This window comes from Acromyrmex echinatior, chromosome 17, assembly GCF_024713525.1.
Source record: "Acromyrmex echinatior isolate Ae372 chromosome 17, ASM2471352v2, whole genome shotgun sequence".
Classification (NCBI taxonomy): domain Eukaryota; kingdom Metazoa; phylum Arthropoda; class Insecta; order Hymenoptera; family Formicidae; genus Acromyrmex; species Acromyrmex echinatior.
This window is the reverse complement of record NC_141868.1, coordinates 6707698-6719485: the sequence shown is the minus strand read 5'-3', so window position 1 is coordinate 6719485 and position 11788 is coordinate 6707698. Positions and strand designations below refer to the sequence as shown.

The 11788-nt window shown below is 32.6% G+C and overlaps 1 protein-coding gene across 4 annotated transcripts in view; it reads left to right on the top strand.

The window, feature by feature from the left end:
- The first annotated feature begins 2541 nt into the window (after positions 1-2541).
- Positions 2542-11788, top strand: part of kkv (hyaluronan synthase-like protein kkv) — a 32710-nt gene continuing 23463 nt past the window's right edge. For 2 of the 4 annotated variants that reach the window (XM_087414943.1, XM_011054751.2), the window contains exons 1-2: positions 2543-2970; positions 11478-11591. In XM_087414943.1, coding sequence (XP_087271069.1) covers positions 11479-11591 — 113 coding nt within the window. In that variant the 5' untranslated portion in view covers positions 2543-2970; position 11478. Of the gene's footprint in view, positions 2971-11477; positions 11592-11788 lie in introns of all 4 variants that reach the window. The other 2 variants (XM_087414944.1, XM_011054752.2) reach the window with 2 other exon arrangements.

Sequence of the window (11788 nt, the reverse complement as noted above, 5' to 3'; positions counted from 1 at the left end):
AATGTATCTTAAAGGCGAATACTTCGAAAAACAATAAAGCCATTTACCGAATTTTACATGTTTTTTTTTCATATTGTTTGCAGAAGCCTGCGTATAACTTAATAATTAATTTTTTTTATATGCGATGGTTTCCTCGTGTCAGATAGATGCCAGTGAATTCATGGTTTGTACCGATGCAGTAGAAAGTCAAAATTATTTTCATGGTATAAAATTATTCTTTATTGCCTTCCGTGAAATCGATTTATGAAATCTAATTGGCACCGTTAGAGATTCTTATTACAGGATGGGAATTAATCTCGTATTTTCTAAGTAATTCTCGGAAGTAATAATTTGTCAATGAATCAATTACTGTATATTTTAAAGTCAAATTGCGAAATTAATTTAGTGGTATATTTTAGAATTGTTAAATTACTGAAAAAAGTTTATAATAGTAAAATTATGGCAATGCACGCCATAGTACAATAGTTATGTATGTATATTTAAAATAATAAAAATTTCTAATTACTTATCAATTTGTTTCCTTTCCTTATTTGTATTATTCGTAATTATATTATATTATTACACACACACACACACACACACACACACACACACACACACACACACACACACACACACACACACACACACACACACACATACACACGCGCGCGCGCGCACAGAGAGAGAGAGAGAGAGAGAGAGAGAGAGAGAGAGAGAGAGTTATTTGTACATCATTAATTCATCAATAATTATAAATTCAGAGTGCGAGCGTATTTCAATCCAAAGGAGTTTATTAAAAAAGGGGATTTCTGTTAAAAAGTGTAAGTAACAGGAATAGTGTTTTTTTTATATTATGATCTCTTGGATACGATAAAGATATTAAAAAATTCGTAATGTTTGAGCAATACTTAATGCTTGCTTAAATTAAGCAAGAATATTGAAATTTATGTAAATACACCACGTTCGCACTTAATTTTCAAGATGTTCTCTATCCTCGAATTTTTTGATAACATTATTATATTCAAGAAGTCAAAATCTATAAAAAAACACTATTCCTTTTGCTTATACCTTTTTAGACAGAAATCTTTTTAATCAGCTCCTTTCGCGCTCGGCTGAACAGCGTTCCTTATTGGCGCCATTAGTTGCAGAAGTCACGTGCACCAATCAGCAGAAGTCCTAAATGGCCAGTCTCTAGTGAAGGGTCTCTAAGTGCGCTGGAAAAACAACGACCTCTGGTGATTTCGTCGGAGTTCGAGCTTTGCTTTAGGATTCCCTAAGTAAATAACAAAGATAGTACCACTTGGGTTTTATTTTTTTATTTGATCGAATTTAACTTTTTAGTTATTTCTTTAGTTATTTCATTTCTGTTTGATTAATAAATAATAACAAATGTATCTGAATCTGAAAAGTGACAGATCCGGACTTTGTGTCGCAATATATCCGCTTGTAGAGCACGTAAAGAAAAAATAAAAGCACGTATAATAACAATCGGAATGTAAGCTATCGATTAAGTGTACTTAAAACAGCCGTATTGAGATTCGATAATTTCGATCCGGCGCAACTCGCCAGTTCGCATAAAGGAGCACGGCAGTGTCTCACGCTATGTCTTAGCGCCGTGACACTACCATGTCTCTAGATAAAATTTATTATAGCGTATTAATATTATAATATTTTATTATTTATGATTATTGTTATGTTATAAAGATTTATTATAAAAGTAAATTATTTTTAATAACAACTGACTTATGACGACCATTAATGGGAAACGCATATAAAATGGACAAATCTCAAATTATAAACTTATAAAATCAAAAGAAAAATGAGACTTGTAAGTAACTTCAGTAAATTACTTAAAATTTAATTTACAGAAAATCTTTTGGGAAATCTCTATTTCAAACTAACATCTTTTATCGCTATTATCGCACCAAACTTCGCAAGGAAATCACTTTGAAAGCGACGCGACACAAATAATTATAACATTTCGTATTTCTCGGGAATAAAATACATTTCTGGAAACTTTCTGAGAAGCATACACATAATTATCGTTCTTCTTGCCAATAGGCAAAACGTCTTACACGATCGCGAGGCGTGTTGCTAGTCCGCAGGCAGCATATCGCACTTTGACGTTTCAAGAGAGAGTTCGCATACGAAGAGAAACTGACAATCGACCCATTAATCTGTCTCTAGAAAAGATTTTCAACAGATAAAAAAGCAAAGAAAACATTAATTTTTCCATCATTTGATGGAAATTTTTCCAAAATCGCGACTCCGCGCTGCAGGATCAGGAATACACCAAGTCAAAAAAAAAGTTAAGATGATTTTATTCTGACATCATAAAAGTCAAAATAATAATTTTGGGTTACAAAATTTAATTGTTTATGTGACGTTAAGAATGAAAATTAAGTCATTTTGATTTTTTGTTGACTCTTGTGTGTTCCTTGGAATGGAGTCCGCGTCTCGCGCGTTCAAATCTCCTTTTGCTTCACCTCGGTTCTCGCCTCTCGCTCTCTACCTACTCTCTCGTGAAAGTACTCCACCGATCGGCAGGCGGGGGGAGACTCTCCTCGGGAACTTGCCTTTGGTACCTTGGTAGACGATGCCACGGCAGTCGTCGTTCGACCGACGTTCACCTCGACTTCGCTTTCACTTGACCGATCCCGGCGATCTTGCGCGATTTCGTCGCCGTCGTCACCATCTTCGCGAAAATTTTCTCATCGTCCAGAACCAGGTGACATTCACGGCATCCACGTTATTCGCAATCGACGTAAACAGATATTGCACAAGTGAGAGAAGAGAGAAGGAGAGAGAGCGTGCGAAAGTATAGTGGAAAATCCAGGCTAGTCCTCATCAATCGACTTGAGCATCTCAGTGAAGTGGATCCAGGAAACGGATGTGGTCCTTCGGTTTCATCCGTCGACTATGATCACCCGCGTCGAGAAGATATCAAGGATAAGGATTCAATAGAAAGCGAGTCGCCCAATCAAGCAAGTATGAAATTAGTTATTGTTCTCCTTCTGTCTTTTCAGCAATTACCGCATCAGCGCCAGCTTGTGTTTATTAACACTTAAGCGTTATTGAGGCCCAATTAGCAGCTGTTGCTTATTATTATTAATCATTAGTAGTCAATGTTCTCTTTTTAGAAAATACATTTCATTTCCCACTATTTTAAATTATTACTTATATTAAAATATTATTATTTATTTATTATTATTAATATTATTATTATAATCTTTTAAAAATATTAGCTTATTTTATTTACTTTATTAGGTATATAAAAAATATTCTGGTAATAAATCATTTTTTGTTAAATTTATTAAAATTTGATGTCTTATAATAATAAAATATTTCCGAAGAAAATAATTACATTCAAAAGTTATTTTACGATTTTTAAAAGCATTTTTAATGTAATTTTGATAAAATTGTGTAAATCGTGATCTCGTATTTTTTTAATGGCTTAGAACTTTTCGAAGTCTTCTTGTAACTCCAAATATGTCCAAAATCATTCATTACTTGATTCTTTAACAAAAAAATATTAATATTTTAATCTTAAGAGATTTTTTAGAAAATAGAAGCACAATTGCGATTTAACTTTAATTATAATATTATAATTAAAGTTCTCTATACTGGTGGATCGAAAGTCTTTTAAGGATTCTCCATGTCTTCAAATTTCTCGAATTATTAAAGGCTTGATTATTCAGGAATTAAATCGTACTGTAGAAAATATAGAATTATGATTTAATCAAGATCCTTTACGCCATAATCACGGCTTTACTGGGTTAACTTCCTACTTATTAATAGCCGCAAGCAGAAATGAAAGTAGTTTTGTTGCGTGCCCCCTTTATGCTGTTACGCGAAAACTATGCGTTCACAGTTTCCATACGGAAAGCCTGGAATTTCGATATTTTCAGGCTAAGACACAGAATTTGGAAATCGAGGATATATTGGGGATAAAAATAATTAAATTATATTTTTCAACATACTAAAAATCGTGATGTTTGTATAGATTATCTAAAATCTTATAAATTAGAAGTTGAGAACATTGTGCACTCGACTGTGTCAGGAGACAAAGACGTAATAATATTATAACGAACAAGTTTGCATAATGAAAACGCAAAAATTGTGTCATTAGAATTATTAGTATTAGAATCTATGTTTATTACAAGTAAAATTTCGAGATTTTTAGGATCCTACAAAACGAGAGGAGAATAAAAATTTAATAAATAGTACAAAAATAGTAAAGCTAAAAAAGACCGAGGATATATAGATTTATGAAAATTACAAAATGATCATAAAAATCTTGATTTTTTTATATAAATACTTTAAGTATTTAATATGATTTATATTAAAGTTACCTTGTGAATATACAGAAATTAATTGTTCATTAAATAAACAAAATATTTATTTGTTCTGAATCTTTGTAACTAATCGGTGAATCACAATGAAACTTTGCATAAGTCATTTCGAATACTTAAAATATACAAAAACATTTAGAGATCTTTATTATTTTTTTTAAATTTTAGTTTATAATAATAAAAATAATAACAAATAAAATAAATAAATAATAAAAATAGAATATTATAAGTACAGTTCTCATATGTATATGTTTATTTAAAGTATAAATATTAATATAAATATGTGCTATACATATACTATATTTATCGAATCCCCTTAAGAAATGGTCCAGAAAGATAATGATGAAAGGACTCAAGGAACAATACCGTAACGGGAACGTGCTGTGTCGAAACGATCTCGTATTTATTCCTATAACTTCATTGATCGTCTTGGAAGATGAGTAAGGGGGCGGCGTGCGAATCCCCGTGACGAGGAGACGGTGCATTGCGAGAGACCGCGGCTCCGGGCAGGCGATAATTGCATATTTATGGAACGGCGTGACCTTGCGCCCGTTACTTTCACTATCGCCGATCCCGAGAGCAATTGCGCTTGGTGATCCGTCGATCTCGCCATGTCGGATCTCACGATCGCGTTGATAGCCGGTGACAAAGACGCGCGATAACGTAACCAGGAAGCGCGGCATCTTCAATGGTGAAATGCCTCGTCGTGATTGTCATCGAACGCGTGATGATTTTTATGAGATTTTACTCGGAGACTTTAGTGACGTCATTGTGTCGAGCGTCATTGATCAATGGATCCATCATGATATCTTTCATTGTCGAAGATTAAAGCTGTATTATCTTTACAGTCCCTGTAAAGTAAATTGAAAATGTGTGTCGATATTTATACTTCACATTTAAATAAATTATACGCGAAAGGTGTATGAATAACATTATATTTGTACTTAACAACACATTTTGATAGTTTATTTACCTTAATTGTTATTAAAAATTAAATAGCATTGTCAAAAATCTCAATTTATGATATAAATACTTTAAATATTCATGATTTATATATGAAAAGTTTCATTGCAATGCAGAGATTAGTTATTCTATAAATAAACAAATAAATAAGTTTTATTTATTTACAGAACCACTACCCCTACAGCACAAAATTGCACAAGAGTTGCAGCCACACTGCTGCAACAATGCAGCAACATTGCAGAGATTTTGTAACGATATTGCTGCAAATTCTGTGCTGTATGGATAATTCCTGCATCGTAATGAAATTTTTTATAAATCACCTGAGCAACACTTTTACTTACTGCAACACTTTTTCATTAGTTTTCGATGGAATTGCATATTTAAAAATTTGTAAAAAATAGTTATTAAAAAAGGAAAAGATATCTTAAACGATACCCACAGAAAGAAATATTTCACAACAAATATTCATACTTTTTGCCTCTATAAAAATACCAGGTGACTCTGTCACAGTCAATTCTTACGTCAAAGACTGTTTTTAGATATCAGAATAGTAAGATGTCATAAATCAATCACAGAATATCAATCTCGTATTAACGTCTTCAGACATTACTTAAGTCTTGTAATAAGAATGAACTAAATACCGATCTCTACTTCCGAGTTAAAAGAAAGTCGGCGCAATTATGATATTAACAGCAAGCGAATTTTCAATAATATTTAAGTTTCTTTCTTATTCCCCATTAATTTATTTTATTTTTTTTTTTATGTATCGAATGATACATTATCGCGATATTGAGGCCAAAAAATTGATTGTACGAGCTATATAATAAAGGTCCGTCATCGATACCGCTGCCAGATATCAGAATCGCTCAATCGATTCGCGGTATGAAAAATCTGCAAACGTGTGTGATATGAGCGGATAATAGATCGATAAGATCAAGGGATCCTTTTGCGAGAAGAGCCGCGGGAAAATCTTCCGCTTTTCTTTTCACTTCCTGCGCTCTCGCGGATTCGAGACGATCGCATCGCGCTGTCTCCGGTCGAAGAAGTTGAATTTCGTTACCGTTACTGTTCCATGGCACGACACGCAGAAAAGAAGAGAAAGTAAGCGCATTATGAAGCGGGATACTGCCACCGTTGTTGGAGAGTTTCGCGAAGTTGCGAGTGAGTTGCCGCGATTGCGTAGTGAAGGGAATTTAGAAAATAGCAAAACGGAGCTGCGTTTTGGCGAAAAATACGCTCGAAAGTTCGATCGCGAAGAGAGATTGCGAGGTAAGTTTTTTCTTTCCTGCGATGTTCGAACCGAATTGTATAATTTTAATAATAATTGAAATGCTTACGAAACGTAATTTGGATAAGTCAACACAACTTTGTTAATCAGTATCATTAATGGAAAATCGTTAGTATATTTTAATTATTAAATGATGCGCATCTGTGAACAACTTGATGAAATGTAATTATGTAAAGTGAAATCTCACGGCTGTGCTGAAAGAAAGGCCAAAATAGTTTAAAAAGAAGTTTTTTGAGCAAAGGCTTTGAATAAATTTAAGATTAGCTTGACAACTAGAATAAATTTAAGTCATGCGTATTGCTGATTTATATTAACATCGTTTAACATAATACGATTGTGCAAAATAAAGAATTAGCCGTGAAAAAGATGCTTGCGAAATCGCAGATTGAAACTTTTCAGAATGATACGCGCAAATTGAATTTAATTTATCCAATAATTAAAATCTACATTTGTATGCAGATAATCTAAATAGATGTGAAAGAATATTTTTTCAACAAAATTAATTAACATGTATTTCATTCATTTATTTTAGCATGTACGTTTTAAAATACATTATTCTTAACTTATTTTTCATTTACTTATAAATTATATTACTTTGACACTATAAATGTTGAATTTAACACAAAATATTTAAATACATAACATAATCACATTATGTTAAAGTAACATATAAAAATATGTTTATATTTTTTAGTTAAAATATATTTATATTTTTTAAGTTAAAATATATCAAAAATTCACCAATAAAATTTTGACAAGATGAAGTGTTTCCCATAAATACAAAATATTTTTACTGTGTAAAAATGCTTAATCAATCGAAATCTATATAACGTAATTATATCTAGTTAGGATTTGAAATATAATTACATAATTCAATCCAAAAAAACAGCAGCTTAAGTAAATCACAGCAGGACAAACAAAGAAATGTATTTGCGCGTTGAAAAATAAGTACAAATCACTCAAACAACCAATGTTCGATACCGATTACTTTACGGTGCATTTGTATATACATAATCGGCGAGAAAAATCGTGGATACGTATTTGCTAGGATGCTATTGTCCTTCCTCGGCGAAGAAACGTATGTGAGTAGTTCTGAGAAAAAAGGTTCGTTCACGATCGAGGACGATGAACTGGATCCGGCTGCCGATCGTCGCGTTAAAATCTATTCTCGAAATATATTCTCTCCGTGGCAAGGTCGTTCCTTTCCTCGTGACCTCGCGTTCCTCCGAGAACTCTGGCTCTCTTCAACGCATGTGACTCACGCTTACACTCGCGAAGCGAAATTCTCTTGGCGATCTATTCATGCGTGGCAATCCGCTGCATAGCCTGTCTCGAAAGTTCGATGGAAGATTACCGATAGATAAATAAACCTCTTGTCGAACAATCCCTTCCTAATAAAAAAACCATTTATCACATTATATAATGAAATCTTGCGTAAAATTTGTGGCCTGCGTTTAAGAATATATTTACAAGAATAAATGCAAAAATATTAATCTTTCACAAATTAATAATTGTTCAATTTTAACTTTTTCTAATCTAATCTTTATTCTTAATCAATGGAGTTTTATTAAACAGATCTTCCCTTACCTTTTTTTTTTATAAATTCGCTATTATCCCTGCCAATTGAACTTTAATTTAAGTCCTTCGCTATCTTCGATAAATAGATATTATTAAAGATATTATTAAACAAATGTTTCATTAGTCTTAACAAACGAATCCTTACAATTCATTATTGGCAAGTCCGTCTTCATCTTGATAGATCTTTTGTTGTAGTTCTCAAACGCAATGCTTTTATCGTAATCCACGCAGGGGTAACTGATTATTAGAAACTCAACTGCCAGCTGTCTTCGATCAACCGCATTCCCTTTCGCAAGCAATGACAGTTCGTCGCACCCGATCGCGTGCATCGTCCCAGAAACTTATTATTCCGAATTGGTAGCTAACGGTACGCGACTTCCTCACAGTTTCGACATGACTCGGGGAGAATTCTAAAAGAAAAAGAAAAATCGATCAGGAACAATCAGTAAGGTTTTTCAGTATTCACAGAATATTTTCTTAATTAATTCTTTTTAATCTAAATTTCCCTTGTAGATTATGAAAAAATTAACTTATACCAATTAGAAATGTGACATCTGATATTATTGTATAAATTAAAACTAAGTCCATTAAATCAATAATTAATTTAATCATTATATATTAATAACTAATATATGTATTATGGGAGCTTTCCAGCAGAGGCACAAGACATCATTTCGTCTTTGTTTCTTACTGCTTATCGGACAAGGACAGAATGACTCTTGTGTCACTTTGTATCTCTTGCTAGAAAGCTTCCTATATTAATAAATAATATGTTAATAATTAATTCAATTATTATATATTAACAATTAAATAACAATTTAATTTTATATTAAGTGACAGAGTGACAGAAAAAAATTGATGAATAACACGATAATTATTAAGCGTTTAATTAATTTAATTAACTATTAGTAATTATAATCAAGTTGAAATATTTCTCGTTTCATGAATCTCTCTTTTCACTCGCGAAGCGCATTCCGCGGTTACATCCCGCGACGCGTCGTCTTCTTATCGAGAGACGTAGACGAAAAAACGCGAGGACGAAGGAGACGAGAAAGAGAGAGGATGAGACGAAGGAACGCGAAAAAGAAAAAGCCGGGAAGATGCATATATAGGAACTAGTCAAGCGGCGCCAATTTTTAGGAACGCCAGGAGGGTCAGGGGGTAGGAGTCGCGGGAGGAGTCTCCGAGGGATATGTCCTCGAGGGCGACAACGGCCGCGGAACGACGACGGCGTAGCCCGCCGAGTTACAGTGGACGTCCTTGCTACGTTATCTGCCACGTCGTTCGTTTCCCTTTCACTTTCAGCTGTAGTCCAGGAACCAGAAACCCCGGATCTCTCTCCGACGCCGAACAAAGATACGTGCGTCTCCCCGCCGTACCGCAGGTCGGGCCCCGTCGATGGGGGAACGTGTGCTAGATGTTAAGGAGAGATAAATGCGCGAATGCGCGATGACGCCTCGATAAACGCCAAGTTCGTTAGGTCACCGTAGGGTAACTGTTCCTATTAACGTATCTTTAAGCCAACTTGCTCATTACTGAATTAATTATTAAATATTGAAGCTTTAATTTTGTCTGCTTGAGATCAGTATCGGTTTATCAATTATTTCTTTTTCTTATAATATTTTTTTTAATGTTAATGTTTTATAATGTTTTTGCTGAAAGTAAAGAAAATGTTTTTGTCCCTATTAATATACCCCTCCAAGAGACGATAGATTTATCTGTAGATAGATCTATTTATAATGTGCCCCCAATTTGTATGTCTATCCGCGCATTTTTTTTCTTTTTTCACTCATTTTAACATATAGTTTAACATATATGTCTTGGTAGTCTAAAGGCTTAGGACGCTCGCATGGAATGCAAGAGATCCGGGTTCGACTCCCGGCCGAGACAATATTTTTCGCAATAAGTTTATTACAGTTTTTTAAGATTAATTTGGGAAATTTGGGGGGATTATTAATATTTCAGATTGATTGCGTTGAAACAATCATATCGGGACAATCATATCGGGACGCAATTATTATTTCTGAAATTAATTCATTTATATGAATATATATAATAGTTCAACATCTTAACATTCAGACCGTAGTGGCGCTTCGTATTTAAAGTAATGTATTTAACATAAACGGTCTTTTGTTTCCAATCTTATTGTTAACATATAGTAGTTATTAAAACAGATAATAAATGAAAATTAATTGTTTTAATTAATGTTGCATAAATCATTATCTTAATTATATTATACTTATTACAATTTCAATGTAACTCATATAACACAACTTTCAGTTTAGAATAAGGACAAGCTGAAAATCTTTCGGTATTATCGGACTCATAAAAATTTCTCAAATCTTTTAAAAAATGTTTACTGTACTTTAATAGTTAAAAAAAAAAAGAATATTATCTTTGGAGTCATATAAATTAATAATTTAACTTAATAAAAAAATATCTTTTCTTATTTATTTATGCTGATTTTCTTTACAGCTTATTTAATTACAAAGGCATACTAATAGGAACAAACACAATGATAGATACAGATACTCTATGTTGAAAATTATAAGGTCACGCGCGCAGATCGCGGCGACTTAAATTGATTAATGATGGATTAGTGATTAATTAGCGTTCATTGAATTATGGTCGCGGTTAATAATGCGTGAACGAAGGAAAGAAAACACTGTTGATTAATAAAGTAAAATAATAAATTTATTGTTGAGCAATAAAGGCTCATGAACCATAAACTCAAGGATAAAAGAAGTTGAAGGCCGACATAAGTCACAGCAGCTGTCATGAAAAATAAAAATTTGTTTGTTCGAAGAATTGTCAGATGAATTTTTATTTAAATTTTACTCTCAGTTTGCATTTTATTGTAAATTTAATTTTGCATCATTATAAATAATATATTATCAAGTTGATTTAATAATTGTGCGAATCAGATAAAAGATTGTTTGTTATACAATTTTTTATTATACAGATTTTAAGAAGATAGAAAGTTTGATTTAGAATTAGTAACTTGTTATCAAAAGAAAAATATATTTATTCGACTTATATATTTAATCGCAATACTACTTCTCCAAATTTTATTCATTTTATATAAATTTTAAAATATAATTTTTTATACAGAGAGAGAGAGAGAGAGAGAGAGAGATCTATGAGTTATTAAAATACTTAAATGTTGATTTGATTCCATCAATCCTCGATTCTTAGTTTCCAAACGCTCGCAGCAAAAAGCCTTTTCATTTTTCATAAACTCCTAACACTCTCCGTTATGCATGATTTGTTTAAAAATAAGAGAGCTAAAATTGAGATAAATTGTCAATTTGTAGAATGACGAAGAACCAACATCAGAATGGCATAATACCGGGAGCTGGCATGGTGTCCGGTCCGGATGATTTTTCGGATGGTGAAAGCGCTCCTCTGACTCAGGACTATGGCGGAAGGTATAACAGTTTCATCATCGTTAATAATTTCTTCTCTCAAGGATCCAAAATTTCCAGGATGAAATAAAATTAAATAAAATAGAAGACCGAAACAAAGAGATAAAAAGATATTTCCTTTAGTTTTCAATTTTTTTCAATTGTTATTTATTGACATACTTTAAATTACATTCGAATACTCAAATTAAAAAGCATGAAAT